Source organism: Ostrinia furnacalis, unplaced genomic scaffold (genome assembly GCF_004193835.3).
Source record: "Ostrinia furnacalis isolate ACB-3 unplaced genomic scaffold, ASM419383v2 OfSCF2311, whole genome shotgun sequence".
Lineage (NCBI taxonomy): Eukaryota > Metazoa > Arthropoda > Insecta > Lepidoptera > Crambidae > Ostrinia > Ostrinia furnacalis.
The window spans coordinates 255974-278627 of NW_021132550.1; the positions used below are offsets into that span (position 1 = coordinate 255974).

Here is a 22654-nt window from a genome sequence, read left to right on the forward strand (position 1 = left end):
ACAGTACAATTTAAGAGTTACTTCCCAAATGACACTACTTATTCACATACATTGCCTTTGGGAGCAGTTTGGTGTAGTGGTTTGTCGGCCGTTTGGTGTAGTCACTACAGGAATAGTAGTCCGTTTCGAACCACTACACTGTAGTGGTTCGAAAAGGACTACTATTCCGGAGGTAGCGGGTTCGATTCCCGCACAGTACAAACATTTGTGTGCATGAACATATTTGTTTGTATTGGACTGGGTGTTTTCTATGTATAATATTTTATTGTATTTACAAAAAAAAGTATTTAAGTATGTTTATATCCGTTGTCTAGTACCCTTAATACAAGCTTTGCTTAGTTTGGGACTAGAAGCGCAGTGTAAAATGTCCAAGGATATTTTGTTTCAATGTAAAACGAATAAAAACTATGATGTCTGTTGGCATTCTGTCGTATCATCCTTTACTACCTGAACCCCCGTGAACGTTACTGTCCATCAATGTGTTAAGTTGGTACCTACAATAAGTGTGTCTCTAACCTAATTATTTGTTAATGAAAAGACGCAAAATTGGGATCCAAAACCAAGATTGATTACGATTAAATTACGCTGATGCGAGGGTGTACGTAATGTCAGTTTTCGAACTGTTAAATTGTTGGTAGCTGCTTAACTTTATAAATTATGGTTTCACTGTCAAATATGTCGTTAACTTCGTTGGCACCCGTGCCCGTGTGGGAAGCGAGGCATTGTGAAGCTTTACGTACGGTGTTGCCAGATAAAATTAACGATTAGTTAAATTATATATTTTTTATACTCGAAATGTATAACACCAAAATATTACCCTTTGTTTTTGTTCAGGCGTTATACAAAAACTAATACAAAATGCCTATTTATCACCAAAATTGGTAAATGTATGTACCTAAATGTCTATTACAGCTGCTATGGAATGTATCTAGGTGACCTGGAGATACAGCCGGTGCAGGCAAACTTTACATGTTTCATAATCTTGGCACCGACTCCAGAAGTATCAATCATGGTATACCTACATAAATATTAATAATTCGTCCTAATAAATAAGTAGGAAATTATTAATTATTTTTCTACTTTTTAATGTTGGTTTTTTAGAGTCGGTTTTATTTTTTATTTTATAGTTTCTTCCACTACCTGTTCTTAGCATCAGCTGATTAGCAAACACTGAATTAGAATCGATGATAGTTGCGAAATGCGAACATTTCATACTTTTTATAGTTAAAGAAAAAAAAACATATATGTATTTAAATAATTAAATCGTTTATTGACTATTACTATGTCAAGTCTGTTCTTTGAGAAAAACATTAACGATCTCTCTCATCCGTCAGTCAATAACCTCAAATACATGACCATTTGCTATTGTCCTGAATGATCATATCAGCAGCTTTTTCTCCAATCATGATCGTCGGGGCGTTTGTATTTCCACTGACTGTTGTAGGCATGATACTGGCATCAGCTACTCGTAGGCGTCTGACTCCTTTCACGCGAAGCCTAGAGTCCACCACCGACCCCATAGAGCACGTCCCAGCATAGTGGTAAGTTGATGTCAACATCGCTTGGCTGTAGCATCTCCAGAACGATTTACTTCCACGGTCCAAACCAATGCATTCAGGCAAGTCTATATCGACAAACTCCGCCCCAGCTTCCTTAAAATAAGTTGAGTTAAGAACCTTCAAAAAATCTTCAATACTTGCCGCCTCGGTATCCACATCTGCCTTATTTGAATAGTATCCTATATCGATCAACGGATAGTCTTTCGGATTATTACTTCGGAGTAGCAGTTCACCTCTCGATTTTGGATGAACTAAATTATGTATTGACACCAGAGTCTGACTATTTTTGCATTTGTTGTAAAGAGCGTCGCAAATATCATATTTAAAGTTGAAAGTGAATGAGCAGAATTGCAAAACTGCAGTTGGATTCTTCAATAAAAGATTTAAGCTCTGATAGTCTGGGTAAGTCTGTGATTTATTCAATGCAACATACCCAATAATCAAAGGTAGAGGAAATTCGTGCGGATTTTGAGGCTTTTGATCATCTTTCAAGTTTCCCATTTTGATAAAAAGCGTAACTGGTGTGTGGTCATGGAAATTTTTACCCACAGGAAGATTTGATATGGTTGTGATTCCAATGTCCGATAAATGTCTTTTTGGACCAATACCAGACAGCATCAGAAGCTGAGGAGAATTAATAGCACCTGCAGAAACAATGACTTCTTTGTTTGATTGCACTTTAACTGTTTTATTTTCTTTCGTTAGTACCTCCACACCGACAGCGTTCTTTTTTTTATCAAAAATAATTTTAGTGACTAGAGCTTCTTTCCATACGTGGAGGTTTGGACGATTTTTAATTGGGGATAAGAACGCTACGGCAGAACTTTGCCTATAGCCATCGGCTATGTTAAATAGTGGTTGAGTGTAGCCTAAATCACCAGTGCTCGTATCTAAAACAACATTGTGGCCTGTTTCTTTGAAAGCTTGTAAATAAGAGTCAAGTTCTGGGTGTAATTGTCTCGCCACTTTCAAGTAACCGTCAGTGCTGTGAGCGTTTCTGTACCGCGACTGTTGTATCTCAGGGTCATTCAATTTTTCACTTTTCTTAAAATATCGGAGAATATTTTTATATCGCCAAGACGGATCATTTGATATTTGAGCCCAAGTATCAAAATCGTGTGGATTTCCTCTGACGTAGGCCATGAAGTTGACGGCGCTTGTTCCACCAAGCATTTTGCCTCTAATCATATGCGTGCTATTAGATCTGTGGGTTTTTCCCCAAGAAGATGAATTGGTTGAAGTATAATTCCAGTCAACGTGGGAATTTTTTAAAAATAGTATGGTGCCTGGGAGCTGCAACAAATTAGATGAAACATTTATGGCATTGAAACAAAAAAAGCTTTTTATGAAAAGGCAGTTTTTAAAGAGTGATTTTAGGATAAAATAAGAATTGTGTAATAACCATAGATTCCATGGGAGGATCAGGGCCAGCTTCAATCAGCAACACGCTGAATTTCCCTGATTCTGTGAGTCTATTCGCGACTACACACCCCGCTGATCCTGCGCCCACTACAATAAAATCATAGCGATACTCCTTTTCTGAAAAAATCAAAAAATTCGTTTGTCACAGATCGTCATAAATTATAGCCTTTATGTTATTCTGGGTTATAAATAATAATACTGCAAAGTTTCATCAAAATCCGTTCAGTAGTTTTTGCGTGAAACAGTAACAAACATCCAGACATCCAGACATCCAAACATCCAAATTTTCGCATTTAAAATATTAATAAGTAGGATAATATTAAGTAGGATAATTATGTATAGTCAATTTAAGATAGATAGTTCTAATGTAGATTTTTCAGTTGCCTCATCATCTCAGCCATAGGACGTCCACTGCTGAACATAGGCCTCCCCCAATGCTTTCTATGCTGCCCGGTTGGTAGCGGCCTGCGTCCAGCGCCTTCCTGCTACCTTTACGATGTCGTCGGTCCACCTTGTGAGTGGACGTCCCACGCTTCGTTTTCCGGTACTCAGTTACCTAGTTTTTGTGAAAATCTATTTATTTCCCTAAAAAAATAAATAAAAACTTACCAGTTCCACTCTCGTCCTTAGGAAACCAATACGCCGTCAGGTGTAGAGCTGCCAGCACAAAAAAAGCCTTTTGGATAGTCACTATGCTCGCTACTGCCGAAACTGCATCCATGATGTATGCGTAAACGGTGTGTTTGCCTAAATAAAATATTTGTATTAGTATGATTGCCTATCTGACTTCTTTATGATCAGTTTTAATTAGCTGTGAATAAAAGATATCATTATTAATTATAAATCATGAGAACAATAAGACATTATTATCATATTTATAATGAAGTCGTTGCATTGCTGTGTTATGTATCTGTTACAGGAAATGTATGAATTCTAGGAATTGTATACTATTCCTAGGAAATGTATAAAATATTGCTTCAGAGATTTTTTAATACGCACACATCCTATGTATCCTTTTCCTAGGAATTTTATAGAATTCCAATATTGCATTAGGAAATGTATAAAACTAAGCGTCACTAGCGCGGTCGCGTGATCGGGTGCCCCTCGGTACGCCTAAAATTTCATTTAGCCAAACTACATTGGTCGATTCGATAGGTATTTTTAACTCACAATTATTATTGTTTAGCCTGACAGTTGTTTTCGCACTATTTATACTTTGGCCGAGAAAAAAATATTTGCCCAAAATTTGAAAAAAAATTGGCTTAAAATTTGTGTGCCATAGACAATTAGGCGTACAAAAAATTTGGCGATTCGATAGAGACCCTGCGTAATCGGATGATGCAATACCCTCCCCTCGCACCGCGTGTCCACGCGTATTCATTGAAATCTTATTACATATCCGATTGCTGTTTAGGAAATGTGTAAATTTCCTAGGAAATATGTCTAATATAATTTACATCACACATTTCCGGGTGATTTTAGGAATTATACACAATTCCTACGAATTGTATACAATGACGGATTTCATACATTCCCTGTAACATATCTACCTATCAAATCCATTTACAGACAATATTAATTAAATTATACTACATCAGTGAATGGTATATTTAATATAAATAATAAACACCTACTTAATAATGTACTGATAATTCTCGCAAACAAAATAAACTTGCCTCGCACCACTTTGTTCACGCACTCACAATCACACTCTAAATACATTCAGTGTTTTCACACGTTTTATTGGCACAATATGTTCGGAAAATTTAATATATTTTAAAACATGTTTTTTAAAACAAAGGAAAATACCTACCCAGTGGCTCTCAAACTTCTGAGACCGAAACCCTAATTATTTTAATTTTAAAATATCCCGCGAATTTGTAAATAGCGCCATGAGTTTTTACAAAGATTGTACTACTAATTATGACACCCAGATCAATACAGCCAGATGTATATTTTATAAAATTACTAGCGGCCGCCCGCGACTTCGTACGCGTGGATCCCGTTTTACCCCCTTAGGGGTGGAGTTTCGTAAAATCCTTTCTTAACGGATGTCTACGTCATAACATCTACCTGCATGCCAAATTTCAGCCCGATCCGTCCAGTGGTTTGGGCTGTGCGTTCATAGATCACTATGTCAGTCAGTCAGTCAAGTCACCTGTATATTTAGATTTGTCGAACCACTTGCTATAGTAACTAGGTCTGGCGTTTGTCATAAACTTATTCTAAAGTACAACTTTTCTTAAATAACTCTACTCTACTTCTTCAAGTCTTTATTTTTTAAGCAACTGTAATTTTCGATTTTTACTTATTTTGAATGAAAAAGTTAGTGGGGTTGCCAACATCTTCTTGTAATTTCATACGAAGTAATATGGAAGTTCATAAAAAGCCTTTTGTGCTGTGGAAGTTCATAAAAAGCCTTTTGTACCCTTTGCGCCACCGGCCTGCACCACTGGTGGTGCAAAGGGTATTTTTTAATCCCCTTTACACCACCAATAGTGCCGCACTACTGTAAAACGATTATCTATAATAGCGGCCGCCCGCGACTTCGTACGCGTGGATCCCGTTTTACCCCCTTCATCTATCTAATAAATTAAATTGAATGACGTTGACATTCGTTACGCGCGTTTTTTAAAATATGCAAAATTAAATGTATATTTTTCAATCTTTCTGAGAGATTTTCCTTATATTTTTTTCCGTAAAAACCTTGTACAGAGTATTAGAAAACTACAAAAAAAAATCAGCCAAATCGGTCAAGCCGTTTTCATGTTATGTCGTGACAACGGAAAACGGGTTTCATTTTTATATTATATATAGATTATAATTTATATAATATTAATATTATAAAGAGGAAATATTTGATTGTTTGTTTGTACTGAATAGGCTCCGAAACTACTGGACAGATTATTTAACAACATATATTTCACTATTAAAATCCAAATAATTTTCTGAGTAACAAGGACTATTAAATATTTTCAAGAGTTACTAAAAATTATGTATTAAAGTACCAGGGCAACATAATCATAAAGGAGCTATATCAAATTCTTCTTGGTTGTCCCGAGAAATAATCATGTATCGTAAAATAGCTCCTTTATGGTTGTGTTGCCCTGGTACTAATTATTCGTTGTATGTATTCGTAGGCCTGGGGTATCGTGGGTCTGAAGTGAAATGTTTATAGGCACGTGTTAAGTTTTTCATATCATTTTATTCTTAAGTCGTTCAAGTATTTGTGACTTGTAGTCATCATTTCATGATGATGAGGTGATGATAAAAGGTAAACAACTCCTAAACGCTTCCATGCATACAGCCACGCCTCACACATGTTATTAGGCTAAACACAAATATAAAAAAACAAAACTGCTGAACATGACGCTTCAATTTCCCGCCAAGAATTCCCCTTGAAGTTTCAATGCGTTTATTGCACTGCAATAAATAAATTAAAACTTTTAGGTAGGTTTTGATTAATTTATAACATACTTACAGTCTACTACTAGTTTTACAGTCGACGGTAGTACAGAACTATTTGTTGGTGGTGCAAGATGGATTTTAAAATACCCTTGCACCACCAGTGGTGCAGGCCGGTGGTGCAAAGGGTACAAAAGGATAAAACGTACGTCAAATTGTGTCAAATATTCGTCTGCAGAGCCCTCAGGGTCTGTGGACCTAAATAGGTTGGGAACCGCTGGTACTTACCAACTTTACTTTTAATCCAGTTACATGTCGATGACATTGAATATTAATTAGCTGGGTAGGTAATACTCTTGGTTAAAAACAGTCATGTTCTACATGTGTCACCTGGATGGTTCTATCATTCTTTCGGTCCATTGCTGGACGAAAGTCTCTCAAAGGAGCGTCACAAAGTATGACCTTCAGCTTTGTTCATTCAGTTACTTCCAGCTCCTTTTTTGGTCTATAGAGAGGAATTTATCCCTATAGGTAGGTGAAGTAGCGGTATAGTCCTATCAAAGTTCTGTGATGCCTGAAACGTAGCTTCCTGGAAGCACGCTATATTTTTAATTTTTATTATTTTTTATCTTTATTAAAGAAACATACAGCCTTGTTTGATGCATGCATCAACGTCGGGAAATGCTTTGCGCATACTCACTGGTCGATGGGGATGGCCAGTGGCCAGTGGGTTATGTGGGACTCTCCCCACCTGGTTATGTGAGACTCTCCCCGGCTGGTTGTGTGGAACTTTCCTCGCCTTCCTGTGTGCGCGCTTAGGGCGTATGTTAAGGCTAGATTAAGACAGAAAGAAGAGGAGATTGTATTTCAATAACCAATCAGATTATCGTAAAGCTGGGCGGAGAGGTGATGTGGTAATGAAATCTGATTATTCCATCTCCTCTCTTCTCCGCTTTGGTGGAAACCGAGCCTAATACAATACAGTCTTGAAGGCAATGACATTTCATAACTAAAAGTATGACAATTTAATTATCACTTCACGGGATTTATTGCAACAAAATCTTTTTAACGGTAAATAAGTAATATCCCGTGAAGTGATAATTTTATAGTAAAAATGCAACATAATAGTTTAAAATATTATAAGACAATTTAATATTGTTTTTTGGTACTACAACTACCTAATTTAATGTCGTTTCAATGTGTAACCATGCATGTAGTTCAAACAATGTTGTATTAACAAAAAGATCTATGTGCACAGCTGCTGAGGCGACTATTGTAAGTATAGGTCGCTCAGAGAAAGTTGAGGCAAACATGTACTCACACTGAATGTATTATTTGAATACAACACATTACCACACATTCAAGTTTAAATATTGAAGACACTAGTTACCGCGCTCAAGACTGAAAATGAGACAGAAAGTACCTACTTGTCTCTCCGACTACGCAAGCAAGACGTCAGCGCATACAGCGTTTTAGATACAAATCTTAGCTTGTGTTGATGGCCTCAACTCTCGTTGCGCGATCTATAATTATTGTTTTTTAAACCTACATTATTTCCTACTCTGCATTATACGTGCCTCCCTGCTGACGCACAGTTGTTTCAAATTCCATTGTATACCGCGTTGGAGTTTGGTTATTTAAATTAAAAAGTGTGTACGCCGGCCACAAACATTTTATTGAGCTACTTCAAATATTAGCACTTCGTTCTGATTGAAAAACACACCCTCGTTTGTTAGCTATATTCATTGCGCCAGCAAAATGGACGCGTTCTTTGTTTCAAAGGTAATAAAATAAACTGTAGTGATTTATACTGAACATTAACAATAGTACTAATATTGTATAGGTTGATTATACGCTGGTAATTATTGTATTATGACCAAGTCACGATAATAACGTGTTCTACGTAAGAAAGAAGCAACTGAATTACACCTGTCTTGTACTATTGTTGTCTATTCTGTGATAAAGCGTGACAGAACTACGGTTGCATAGACTACTTGCTTGCGTTTTTCGGTTAAAGGTGCAAGATTGTTAAGCTCCTGAGCTGAGGGGAAGGGGTAATTCAATGTATTTTTTTTATAATTTACCTTTGATTTAATTTCAAAATACTTTAGGCGGTTCCTCATTCGATTCCAAAGACCCTCAATTTAATTTTCACTTTGCATAGACCTCTCAAAGCTATTGACCCCCAGTGGTGGTAACTTCGAAGTATACTTTGGGTCTCACTGACTTTGAGGATTAACTATGATTTGCGTTTGATTTGACTAATAATAGTGAAATTGCCGAAGAAATAAAAACAGTCAGTGGTACAAAAATGACTGCAATAATTATGCAGTTGATAAATCATTTAAAATTAACAAAAATGTCCTCAAACATCTTGTAGCAAATCGGGTATTTATTATAAGGAAATACCAAAATGTGCTGGTTAAAAGTTACGAAGTCCTCCAAGTCCACTCTAAAAGGCGTGACGCGATGTTTTGCGAGGCCCCGCGGCCGAGGACCCTTGAGGGTACTTGAGCCTCCGAGAAACAGAAGTGTTTTACCATGAATAATTTTAGAAGTTAAACGCTATGCCTCAAGACTTTTCTGTCCTACTATTATAAACGCGAAAAGGATGGCTGTGACTCTTTCACGCAAAACTTCACACACATTACATGCTATATTTTGTAACGGTCTATGACAAATTGAATTTCACGCAAGTGAAGCCGCGAGCAAATGCTAGCGCAAAATAGTTTAAAGGTTGTTCCACCAGAAACAGACGACAGCCAGCACGTCAAACTAATCACCTCTTAATTAGTTGTACATAGGTGTTATTTTGCATCGAAATTGTATAGGCTATTGTACAGTTGAGTATACTAACAATTAGGGATGGTATGGATATGTAGTTTCGGTTATGGATACGGTTACGGATTTAGGAATAATATTATACCGGTTTTGGTTACGGTTACGGATATCTGTGCTTTATAATGCCAATAATTGCAATAGTTGTCCAACACGGTTCATTCATTGCCACACACTTTACATCGAATAAAAAGCGAGAAAAAAAATTGATACTAGATGGCATTATAAAGGTAAATCAGGCTATTATGCCTTTATACAGTAAACAATTTAAAAAACAATTATAAACTGCCTACATCCGAAACTATCCGAAACTTTTTCGGTTACGGTTACGGATATATTTTTATTTCGGATATTCGAAACTTTCGGTTTCGGTTACGGATATCCATAACATCCCTGCTAACAATAAGTCCCATCAAATAACTAGACCAGTGACATGCATTACTTAAAGAAGATTAAATGCAAAATTTGGCAAAAACATAGGAAATGTTTGGTTCATGTAAACAAATTCTCTTAATCAGTCACATTATATGACACGTGAATCACACTGTGACATCTTTATTGCATGCCTAGGTGCTATTATAATAGCTGTATCTGCTTAAAATGTATTAGGAAAAAATGAAAATCTAAATTTTAATACGTATAACTCAAAGGTGACTGACTGACTGACTGACATAGTGATCTATTAACGCACAGCCCAAACCACTGGACGGATCGGGCTGAAATTTGGCATGCAGGTAGATGTTATGACGTAGGCATCCGCTGAGAAAGGATTTTACGAAACTCCTCCCCTAACGGGGTAAAACGGGATCCACGCGTACGAAGTCGCGGGCGGCCGCTAGTAAAAACTATGTCCTAAATCGCTGTTCATACAACGCGACGTGGTGCCTAGAATGCTGGCTTCATTTCCGCGCTGAATGGCCAATCTGATTCGTTGGCCAAGAAATGCGCCAGTACTATTTTGAAAAAAATAAATGTCTGATATCTAATATACTTCTTCACGTTGAACTATACAGGGTGTTGGAATAGGTTTAGCGAACCATGTTGGATATAATAGGTAGAGTCATTTTGAGATTAGAAATTCGGCCATTTGATCCTATTTTGCGCTACTATCTTATATTATATTAAAAACAAATATCCTTGGATATCTAGTCCCAAACTAGGCAAAATTTGTCTTAAAAAGAGGTAATTATACTGCGGAAAGGTTTATACATATTTTTGAATTGAATAGGCGGAGAAACTACGGTCCATGAGTTAGATTTGAAAAATTATTTCACCATCAGAAGCCTTATTTGTTTCCAAAGAACATAGGCATATTAAATTTTCTTTTCAATTTATATTATTTTTATTAGATAACTTACCCGTGCGAAGCCAGGTTGGGCCGCTAAAGAAGAAATGCGATCATAAAAAAATTGTCGCTTTAACAAAAAACAAACGAATTAACAATTAACTTTCTACTTACGTCAAAGCTATTTAACATAATGGCTTGGTAACATAATTAGTATTAACCTAGACGCACCGAGACAGACTTTTTTTCGGCCGATAGTTCAGTCGGGCTGTTAATCAGTATGGACATATGAAAGAGCGTAAATTACCGGCCGATTCTTTATACAAAGTATCGGGCCCAACTATCGGCCGACTATGGCTCGGCGCAAATGGGCCACCGACCACAGCCACCGGTGGCTGTCGCGCGCTACCGCCACATTTGAGTGTCAGAAGCGGGCGCCAGCCACCAGTGTCTGGAAGCCACCACATTTATAACCCGCTCGTTGCTGCGCAGTCTGAAGATGGAGGATAAATATTCGGAATAGTTATTTGGATTAGGTGTTTTAAAATATTTGGATTAGGTAGCTACTTATTTTACCTAATACCTCCCCCCCCCCCCCCTCTAGCGGGGGGTGGAACAGTGCGACAGTGGCGGGTCAGTCGGCGTTTTGTGTGGCAAGTAGTGCACGTAGACGCCACCGGATACACGTGCGCGGCGCGTCTATACAAAATATATTAAAAAGTGTGTTAAGTCGCCGTCGCTGGCCACCGGTGGCTGTGGTCGGTGGCTCATTTGCGCCGAGCCTAAAGTCAGTATAGTATGCGGGGAGTCTAACTGGTTGTTAAATAGGTAAGTAAGTTACCAAAATATCTTATCAAGAATTTATAATGAGTTTTTTTAATTATGTTTACCTAGTATTATCTAATTATGTTATCTGGGTATACATTAATAGTATAAATACTGCGCTGCGCTGTCTGGACGCTATAATAATATTAACAACGGATTTTAATGCAGTTTGCAGCCGTGGATACAAGCGGAAGGTTAACAATTTATCACACCCGCGAAAAACAGCATTGGTGTTATTATTAGCATTGTAAATTTTATCACGCACTTAAAGCACTTAAGATAATACCGTTTAATTATTTGTTATTTGGCACTATTCTTTAAATAAGTTATATAACGTCCATCATTTGAATTAATTACTTATTTCACAGCCGTTCTTGAATAAAATTGCAAGGCAAATGGAACTGAATACATCAGTCTAACAGAAGCCATGGATGTAGTAACTAGTACGTTGTCGAGTTGGGCTACAGCACAAAATGCTTTCAGAGTGATATCTCTGCTTCATTTAACGGCCTTCCGGTACCCAGAACAAGCAAACGTAAGAGGTAAGTGAACAAAAAATATTACTCCAGTATTATACTGCATATCCCGCAGAATCGCTAAAATCAAGTGGCAGTGGGTGGGGCACATACTTGTAGCTCGTAGAGCTGATGGCCGCTGGGGCAAGAAAGTTCTTGAGTGGCGACCACAAGCCGGAAGATGTAGCGTGGGCAGGCCTCCCACTAGGTGAACCGACGATCTGGTGAAGGTCACGGGAGGTGCCTGGATGCGAGCGGCGCAGGACCGTTCTTTGTGGAAATCCTTGGGGGAGGCCTTTGTCCAGCAGTGGACGTCTTTCGGCTGAAACGAACGAACGAACGAATAAGAGCCTTTTTCCTGTAATGCGGATTTCAGCACGCATGCGGATCTGGTCCGCGTGCGTGTAATATCACGCTGCTAGTTGCAAGCAGGACGAAAATTTCGTATTATGTGCCCGCAGCATAATGAAATACGGGCAGTCCGCATGAGGATTAAATCCGCACGCGTGCCGAAATCTGCATCAAAGGAAAAAGGTACTAATTCGCCCTTATAGAAATCCAATGAATATTATAACAGCTTAACGTATGTATTTGATCGTAGCTTCACTACATTTCCTAAAACTATTTCGTATAATTTATCCATTCGTAGTACAGTAAGTATGCTTAAGACTTAATTGCAAATCGTAAAAATAATTATATTCTTTAAGTGATACCTATAACATGTTATCAAACTAACTAATTAATGTAGATGACTGTGTTTTGTTTAAAATCCGATGTACATAATAGATTGATCCAATAAAATGTAAACCATAAAAATCTCCAAGAATCTTTCTTTAAACTGTTTGTCCAAGAAATATACAATGATCATTTTATTTTAGATGCTGTGCCTAGTCCATTACATCCCATCCCATCACGTGAAGCAGAAGTCAAAATCAGACTCTACAAAATAACATCTGATCATCATCATTTCAGCCATAGGACGTCCACTACTGAACATAGGCCTCCCCCAATCCTTTCCATGTTGATCATAAAGGTAGCAGGGAAGCGCTGGACGCTGGCCGCTACCAATCGATTAACATGGAAATAACATCTATTAAAATTTAATTTCCACCAGATGGCGCGTCGTTCGACTACATAGTGCTGGGCGCGGGCTCGGCGGGCTGCGTGCTGGCCAACAGGCTCAGCGAGGACCCGAGGGTGACGGTGCTGCTGGTCGAGGCCGGCGGGGACCCGCCTCTAGAGTCCAACGTAAGTGACTTCATAGGCGTAAGAAATGGAGCTATCGTACACACCAGTGAAGTGAGTTTATGAAGGTTTACAATTTGACCTTCATGTTTCAGGTGCGTGATACGCTATCGTACGCTAAATAATCACATTGTAATACAGTTAATTACAATGTGTATAATTACGTGTTATTTTTCCATGTCATCAATTTCGTTTCTAATATTTTATACGTTGCATCACTTGGTCAAGTAAAATTTCATTTTTTTCAGCTACCGGCATTGGTGGCTTACAACTTGAACTCTCAAAACGACTGGAACTACACTACTTCTACTAATACAACATGCACTGATTATAAATGTCACGTTAACGACGTGAATGAGTTGACACGAGGAAGGATGCTAGGTGGATCTAGCAGTCTTAACATCATGTATTACGTGCGAGGCGACCCACATGATTATGACACATGGGCAAATATTACAAATGATCAAAGCTGGAGTTACAACAACATTTTACCATACTTCATCAAAAGCGAGAGAATGGAAACTACTGCCATTCTGAATTCCCCAACCGGTATTTTTCATGGAGCCAACGGATACTTAGGTGTAAGTCAACCATATAACATCGAAGCAAAAAAGTATTTAGATGCTATTCAGGAACTTGGGTACAATACTGTTCTCGATACGAATGGAAATAATACGTTAGGATTCATGCAGACACAATTAACAATAGCTGATGGTATTCGCCAAAGCACGGCAAATGCTTTTTTATCACCAATAAAAAATCGACCAAATCTTTACGTCCTCAAAAACCATTTAGCAACAAAGATCAATTTCGAAAACCAGACGGCTGTAAGCGTGAATGTCAACAACGAAAATGGTCAGACAATAACAGTGAAAGCAAGTAAAGAAATAATTTTGTCGGGTGGAGCGATCAACAGCCCACAATTATTAATGCTGTCAGGTATAGGTCCTAAAAATCATCTGGAAGATTTAGGAATAAACGTTGTTTCCGATCTTCCTGTAGGAGAAAATTTACAAGATCACAAGCTAGTTACTTTGTATCATACAACAGGACCAGCACCCATTCCCGCGCCTATTAATCCTCATAAATTTCCTACCAAGGATATAGTCGGATTCGTTACATTGAAAACAAACCAGTCCTACCCAGATTATCAAACAGTAATTATAACAGGAGGTCCAGACATCATACTTACATTTTGTGTCCTTATAATTGCATTTGATGATGATATCTGTCAAAATTTATATGACAGAAGCCAAAACAGAGAAGTAATGATAACTGCGTTAACTCCTGTGCAACCGAAATCCAGGGGTCAACTGCTATTAAATAGCACAGATCCTGAAGAATATCCTTTAATCTACACAGAGCCATATTCAGATGAAAGTGATCTTGAAAGTGTAGTAAGTTATTTAGAGGATTTTTCCCGAATTATTAACACAACGTACTTCAAGAGTGTAGATGCAGAGTTATTAGAGTTGGAAAAATGTTCGAGCTACCCTGCTGGCAGCAAAGCTTACTGGCGGTGTTACGCTAAGTGCTTAGTTACCACATTTTACCACCAAGTGGGCACGTGCGCCATGGGCTCCGTGGTGGACAGCCGGCTGCGCGTGCGCGGCGTGGAGAGGCTGCGCGTGGTGGACGCCAGCGTCATGCCCACCATCACCAGCGGCAACACCAACGCGCCCACCATCATGATCGCCGAGAAAGCCGCTGACATGATCAAGGAAGATAATAATATTATTATTCGAAAACGAGACCATAAGAAACATAAATCGCATGGATATAAAGTATAAATTAGAGATAACTATCAAAGTTAAAATTGTTTGTTATTTTAATTATTTTCTGATATTAAATTTTTCGTGTGTGTTAAATCCTATAGTCCAGACACTTCACTTTTGTTCTGTAAACAAAAAAATTCGAGCATCCACAAATCTAAACAGTGAACAACAAAAAAATATAGGCGTATATTATACCTTTGGTCTATTCGCGGATTTCGCGGTTATTGAGCAAGCGTGTACCGCTATGACGTAAAGGTTCGGACAAACCAACGCGTGCAGCGATGGCGATGGCGATGGCGACCACTGCGCGTGCAAAAGTTGTTTCACACTGCCGCGACCGCGATGGCGATCACTGCGCGTGCAGGTTGTCACTGTCACCACAACTGTCACGCATATTGTCAATCACGCTTAATCGGCAAAATGGAAACTGAATTAAATGATTTGTTTGGAGCTTTTGATGCAATTGAGACAGTGGAAACACTTTTTCACTCAAGTTTATTCAGGCGGCCATATATTAAAGAATGAGACAGGATTACATGCGGTATAGGTAGTAGGTATTGGTTACTCATAACCAAGCTATATTTCTGGCTTCGTTTGTAGTCCCTAGAGCCCTAACAATTCCTTTTAATTAGATTTAAAGAAAGGTTTGATAGGAAGGAGGACTGCACTAAGGCTTTCTTGGCCTTAGTGGGGGAAATGAAACACAACGCGGACGGTTGATATCTGGTTTATTACTGTTATGCTATTGCTATATACATAATGTACACAATTCAATGTGTCCAATCCAATGTGCCGTCGGTGTAGAGTGCCTACGGTGCACGTTCGTTCAGGGTTCATGGGCCAGTCGGCTAGCATGTTGTAGGTCGCGGTCGATGCTGACGTGCTCGTACAGTATCCTTGTGGGCAAGAAAGATTATAACCAATTCATCTTTTTCCTTGAGGGAAAAAATTTGCCCCCATTACCTTTTACCATTGTCGTTCTTATCGTTAAATCGCACAAAACTACACAGAACTCAACACAAATCTATCAAAATCAATTTTCATTTTCATTTTTGGTGCAACAGTCATCTTGACATTTACTTTTTTTAAGGCAAATGAAATTACATTATGCACCCAAACCACAGAGTAGGTACATAATAGTCCAAATATCTTTTTTGTCTTTAATAATAACCCAAAAATACAAAAAGACATCAGTTTTGATCAACTAGGTGTTTCTAGTGGCACTAAATTTAATGACTGAGACGTTTGATGACTTTAATTAGGTTTTTATTTATGGCATACTTAGAATTGCTCTAGGGCCTTTGAGAAAGCTGCAGACATGTACATTCTCAATTATTTTGTTCTGCAGATAATATCCCAATTTTATTTATGAAGTTGAAGAAGCAGGTTCTCGAGAAAACTAGAATAATTTGTTTATTACATAAAAATAAATTCTGATATTGATACTTTATTCTAAAACCTTTTTTAATATTCAAGTAGGTCAGACTAGTGGTATGTTATGAATAATTCATTTTTAATTGTGTAGGAAAACTTTTTAACAGATCCTACTTACCATTTATTACATCGATTTTAAAAAACAGAAACGTCACAGTGACAAATGTCGCGATGATCGCTGATCGCTGCGTGCAGACGCTGCATAGATCGCCGCGACCAATGACAGGACGCGTTGATGTGAACACATCGCTACAAATTCATACACGCTGTCTGGTCGCCATCGCCATCGTCATCGTGCACGCCGGCTGCACGCGTTGGTCTGGTCTAACCTTAAGACTCGACGTTAGCGTAAACCGTGTAAAACTAAGTCCCGTGTCGCCAATTAGCCATCCGACACAGGCACGTGCGCGTGCGCTCAACTTTATAGGATGCTCCAATTTTTTGAATTTAAGAATATTAATTTTTTGTTTTATTTACAAAAATTGTTAATTTTATTTTTAAAATATTTTATTATTAACATACATGGATATTACTTACTTCTTTTTTTTATTAATAGTTCACAATTTTGGAATGAAAAGTTTCTTTTTAGGGTTCCGTACCTCAAAAGGAAAAAACGGAACCCTTATAGGATCACTTTGTTGTCCGTCCGTCCGTCTGTCAAGACCCTTTTTCTCAGGAACGCGTGGAGGTATGAAGCTGAAAATTATATCAATTACTCAGGTCTACTGTCCCTTGAAGCTGTAAAAAAATCAAACTTCTAAGCCAACGCAATCAAAAGATACAGCCGTTTATGCCGCAAATTTTCGACACTTGCAAGGGAATCAAAACCTACAGGGTGCTTCCCGTAAACTCAGAATCTTGAAATTTGGTACGAAGCAACTTCTTATAGCATAGATAAAGGAAAAATTACGAAAACCATAAATTTTTAGTTACATCACATAATATNTTTTTTAGGAATACTTCTAGTAGCTATTTTGTGAGATACTGACACCCGTATTCACAAGCGCTCTATGAAAAACATCAATCTTTTAAACTGCGATCTCCAAACCGCCTGCCAAGCGTGGAGATTATGGCAGAACCCTCAACTATAGTGGAGGAGGCTCATAGTCCAGAAGTGGACTGTAAAGGTCTGTTGATGATGATGAAGATGATGATGTATTCACAAACGATGCTTGCATAAGTCGAACGTATAGCGTATATCGAAATAGAGCTGGATTTTAATTATATGATATATATAAGTAAGTATATGAGTCACTCCGCCACTCAAGTAGGTACCTATTGTCTATGAATAGGTTTTTGGGACCCTGTGGGTCCACACGCACTGTAAGACCTCATAGTAATGTTTGTGAATTACATTGAGTGAGATTTGAAAATATTTTCCGATATATTGCTCCAGAAAAGGGTGAATATCAACAAACTCGTTTTTTGCCTAATTCCGGTGGAGAATTTTCATTTCCACTTTTCAAAACTTTTTTGTGGCAGAAATAGTAGTAAATGACTTGTATTATTCAATGTTAAGGTAGAGATCAAAATATTCTTAATACTTTTCGAGTTATGTAAATTTGAAATTATCAAGAGCCACCGAAATTGTATTTGAGCCACCGGGATTAAGAACCAATCCACCGAAATTTATTTATACAGTGAAATCAGGAATATAATGGACGATTGTCTCAAATTACTTATTTATTTGTAATCAATTAAGTATTATTATCCAGTAATGATGTTTACAAATTGGTAACAATATTCAGGCCCATGCCATGTGTGTCGTAAGAGGCCACTACTGCAGGCTGCAGCATCTTTCCAGGTATTATACTACTATACTGCAACTACCAACCAGCCTGCAAAGCATGGTGATAACGGCAAAAACCCTCCATAGAGAACAAATCCAAAACTTTCTGACTCTAGTCGTCTCGTAGTCTAAAATATTGGTCCAGGCTAGCCAAGTTTCGCACAAAGAAGAATGCCGAATAAAAGAAGCTCGAAAGATGTCGACTGATGAAGTCTAAGTCACGACCAGTGCCAATCCAGCTCCAAAACCCCACGAATTTTCAGCTCGAGTGGCAGAATAGATTGCAACCTACGAGGCTACGGAAATTTTAGCTGTTTCAGGACTGTTCTCATCTGTTTTTAAGATTCTGCTTAGTATCGATTTTTAAATAGCTATCCAAGTCCTCACTCTAATACAAAGTGTATTATAGAGGCGATTATGTGTAATAAATCAATAGTATGTATTTGCGAGGATCAAATTATACTATGTTAAATAACGAGGATAGCAGAACCGTTTTGGTAAATGCTTAAGCTGCTACAAGAGATTAAGAATTAGTAGTGGAGTTCTCCCATCGATTCTCAGCTCCGCCGCGAAAAAAACGTGCTTGGGATATTCACCCAAAAAAGTTATACTACTACCACAACTACTACCATCACCACTTATCGCCATTTTTTTTTATAAGGAAATTATAAGCTGAAAAAAAATTACGTATGTCTAAACTTTGAAATTTAATAATAATTAGGTGTTTGCATTGTATACAGGTGACTTTTTTTCCATACAAAATTAAAATCAAAATATCTCAGAAATAGTTGACTTTTGGTCTTTTTATACATAGCTAAATTGGTTGCAAATATCCTGTACTATAATGCCTCACAAGGATGTTGACTCATTAAAAATCACCCTGTATACATAATTGTTTGAAGGTTTCTCGCATGTTAAATACCTTACTGTCTAAAATCTTCTTGAGTAAACAATTATTGTAATTCTAATCAGTGTACCGGTAGATGTGACTACGTGAGTGACACAAAATGTTCGTAGTTAACGCCCTTACACAAGCCGCCAACATAAAAAATGCGTTGAGGATTTTATCAGTCCTCAATCTGACCGCCTATCGATATCCCGAACAAGCAAATATTAAAGGTAAGCTTTTAAGTACCTACAAACCTAGTTTTTTACCCGACTGCGCCAGAAGGAGGGTTATTGGCTATAAATAGCCCAAGTCAAATTGCAATAGTCCAAGTCAATAGGCTCATGTACTACCCGTTCGCGCTAAGTTTGCCGGTCCGTGGATTGCGCGTCCCCTCCCCCAACCGCGATTAAACGCAATTAGTTAATGATAAACGCAATTAATGTGTCTTATTTTACGCAAATATACAATTTTTATCAATAATAATAAACAAAAAATATTTTAAATGTAGTTTGTTATAGTTATAGACGCTTCCCTTCGAGTGACGTCACATCGCCAACGGCGAAAAGATAGTATTTTGCAGACAATGCAACACATTTTCTGAGCATTATTCCATAGTCATCATCATCAATCATTGATTTAATGACAGTTAGATGCATTGTGCATCATTACCCTAAGAACAAATAGACCACGGACTGTGAGGACTTTCTTTAAAAAGTGAGAGTATCTTATTAGTTTCCTAAGTCTTTAAGTACTGATCATTGTGCTCTCTCTAGTGAAATCATGTTATTAGACGTCGCGCCGCCCTATGTAGTAGGATATAAATAATGTAGTAGGATATTATGGATTGACCAATTGCAGCATAATCAGCTTTCAAAAGGTTTATATCAGCTGCAGTTCTCAGATTCTTAAGGATATAGGTAAGTTTGCGGACTCTTCTGGCAATTGAGTCAATGTGTGCTTTAAAAGATAGTTTCTCGTCCACATCATGATACTTTATTGTAGAGGATCTGCTGACAAATAAGTATATAAAAATGTATTTTTTATCCAAAATGAATACCAACCACCAGATGGGGCTATGTTCGACTTCATCGTGGTGGGCGCGGGCTCGGCGGGCTGCGTGCTGGCCAACAGGCTCAGCGAGGACCCGAGGGTGACGGTGCTGCTGGTGGAGGCCGGTGGGGACCCACCTCTAGAGTCCAACGTATGTCCACAGAAAAAGCAATAAATAAATTCTATTCTATTCCAACTTTCTGAATGAATGAATAAAATTACTACAAAATTCAAATTATCTCAATGAGGGTTTTCACGATTGAAAAGTCCGCCAGGTGGCAATACGTAGACGCGAGGTCCAAATGCTGCATGATTGGTTATTTTTGACATGACATTGACAGAATATAATATGACAAAATCACGCAGCATTTGGACCTCGCGTCTACGTATTGCCATCTGGCGGATTTTTCAATCGCGAAAACCCTCATTAAGTTGAAAGACCTCAGAGGGCTTAGTGTGAGTTTACATCAAACGTCCTCACTAGTGAGCGCGTAAATAAATTACATTAAAATAATATGACGGATTGTACAGCGCCCCTAGCGGAAACTTTCAGGAACTAAAATTCTCATATATGTATTTTTAACACGCTCACTAGTGAGGACATTTGATTTGACAAAATACGAGTATGCGTTAACAGACTTGTTGTATTTATTGTTGATGTTAATGTATCGTTAATCAATTTGAAACTAACCTACATTTCAGCTCCCGGCTCTGTACAAATATGTAGCTAGAACTCAGAATGACTGGAACTATACGACTCCTCAGTGCCCCCAATATAAGTGCCATCTTAACAGCAGAATCAACTTACCAATGGGGAAAATGTTAGGTGGCTCGAGCAGTCTTAACTTACTGAAATACACACGTGGAGACCCGCATGATTACGACACATGGGCTCACATCGCGAATGACGACAGCTGGAGTTACGACAACATTTTGCCTTACTTCATCAAAAGTGAGAGAATGGAAACTGATGCTGTTTTAAAATCTCCCACCGGCATGTTTCATGGTTCTAAAGGGTATATGGGTGTAACAAAAATAAATAATTTTAGCAAAACAAAGAAATACTTGGATGCTCTACAAGAACTTGGGTTCAGTACTGTATTTGATACCAATGGTAATTACACATTAGGATTTGCAGAGCCGCAATACACCGTAGCTGATGGTATACGTCAAAGTACAGCGAATGCTTTTTTGTCACCAATAAAAAATCGACGTAATGTTTATGTCCTTAAACACCATTTGGCAACAAAAATCAATTTCGAAAACCAAGTCGCTGTTAGTGTGAATGTGAAAAATGATGAAGGAGTAACAATGACACTAAAAGCTTCAAAAGAAATAATATTGTCAAGTGGAGCAATCAACAGTCCTCAACTACTAATGCTTTCAGGAATTGGCCCAAAAGAGCACCTACAAGGTTTTGGAATAAACATCGTTTCTAATCTTCCAGTGGGTAAATACTTACAAGATCACAAAACTGTAACGTTATTTGTCTTAACTGGACCAGCGCCTGAACCCAGGCCCATTAATCCTTATGAATATCCTAATGTAGCTTTAAATGGTTTTGTGGCATTGGGCAAAAATCAGTCATACCCAGATTATCAAGCCATAATAACTATTGGCGATTCAGAAAGTTTAAGTAATGGATGCGCCTTTTCAGTTGATATTTGTCAGAATTTTTTCGATAAAAGCAAAAATAGAGAAGTTATGATAACTGTATTGGTGCCTCTTCGTCCCAAATCTAGGGGACAAATACTTTTGAAAAGCACTGATCCTGAACAACATCCACTTATTTACACAGAGCCATATTCTGATGAAAGTGATTTAGAAGATGTAATAAGTTATTTAGAGAATTATTCCCGGGTTATTCACACAACGTACTTCAAGAGTGTAGATGCTGAGTTATTAGTATTGGAAAAATTTTCCAACCACCCTTTTGGCAGCAAAACTTACTGGCGCTGTTACGCTCGGTGTCTGGTGACCTCGCTGCACCACCAAGTGGGCACGTGCGCCATGGGCTCCGTGGTGGACAGCCGGCTGCGCGTGCGCGGCGTGGAGAGGCTGCGCGTGGTGGACGCCAGCGTCATGCCCACCATCACCAGCGGCAACACCAACGCGCCCACCATCATGACCGCCGAAAAAGCAGCCGACATGATCAAGGAGGACAATAATATTACAAAATGAAACCGGAAATCACTGGCTGTAAAGTATGACTAACTAAAAAACGAAAACCTTGAGTTTTCGCTTTTTATGTTTTAATTACTTGTTGCTATTTCCATATCAAAAACCAATTAATAAATTAAAATAATTATTCTATGGAGTTTTCTCATTTACTTATCGCCATTATTAGTGTGATAGGTACTTTCTCATTAGATGAAAAGAACATCTTACCGCTGCATCTTTAGGGTCAAAATTTGATAAACAGTAAAATGTGCAATTAATATAGGGTGATCTGTAACTAATGAGTGAACATCCTTGTTATATTAATATAATTCCTTGGATATAAAGCACAGGTCATCTGTAATTAATGTGGCATATTATGACGCGACAAAAATTAACCATTCATGAGGTATTTTATTTAAAAATTTTAATTGCCTTAAATAATCGAATTGCCCAAGGTAGGACA

General features: G+C 38.1%; 2 protein-coding genes across 10 annotated transcripts; one reads left to right on the forward strand and one right to left on the reverse strand.

Annotated features, from left to right (window-relative positions):
• Window positions 1–1260: 1260 nt before the first annotated feature.
• On the reverse strand, window positions 1261–10596 carry LOC114355025 (glucose dehydrogenase [FAD, quinone]-like). 4 transcript variants are annotated; one of them, XM_028307676.1, is made up of 4 exons: window positions 10583–10596; window positions 3591–3728; window positions 2962–3098; window positions 1261–2852 (listed from the first exon to the last, which is right to left on the reverse strand). In XM_028307676.1, the coding sequence occupies exons 2-4, from the start codon at window positions 3700–3702 to the stop codon at window positions 1344–1346; spliced, it is 1758 nt and encodes a 585-aa protein (XP_028163477.1). In that variant the 5' UTR covers window positions 3703–3728; window positions 10583–10596; the 3' UTR covers window positions 1261–1343. The 4 variants fall into 4 exon arrangements, with proteins under 4 accessions (XP_028163477.1, XP_028163475.1, XP_028163474.1 ...); XM_028307674.1 differs by lacking the exon at window positions 10583–10596 and adding an exon at window positions 4658–4835; XM_028307673.1 differs by lacking the exon at window positions 10583–10596 and adding an exon at window positions 4616–4835.
• Window positions 10597–11149: 553 nt separating this feature from the next.
• Window positions 11150–22236, forward strand: LOC114355026 (glucose dehydrogenase [FAD, quinone]-like). Of its 6 annotated transcripts, none has more exons than XR_003656080.1 (5): window positions 11150–11337; window positions 11703–11876; window positions 12964–13097; window positions 13343–15119; window positions 16635–16935. XR_003656080.1 is itself a non-coding variant. In XM_028307679.1 (5 exons), the coding sequence occupies exons 2-5, from the start codon at window positions 11762–11764 to the stop codon at window positions 22210–22212; spliced, it is 1746 nt and encodes a 581-aa protein (XP_028163480.1). In that variant the 5' UTR covers window positions 11463–11528; window positions 11703–11761; the 3' UTR covers window positions 22213–22236. The 6 variants fall into 6 exon arrangements, 3 of the variants coding, with proteins under 3 accessions (XP_028163480.1, XP_028163479.1, XP_028163478.1); XR_003656078.1 differs by lacking the exon at window positions 11150–11337 and adding an exon at window positions 11463–11528; XM_028307679.1 differs by lacking the exons at window positions 11150–11337; window positions 16635–16935 and adding exons at window positions 11463–11528; window positions 22054–22236 and having other exon boundaries at window positions 13343–14680.
• The last annotated feature ends 418 nt before the right edge of the window (window positions 22237–22654 follow it).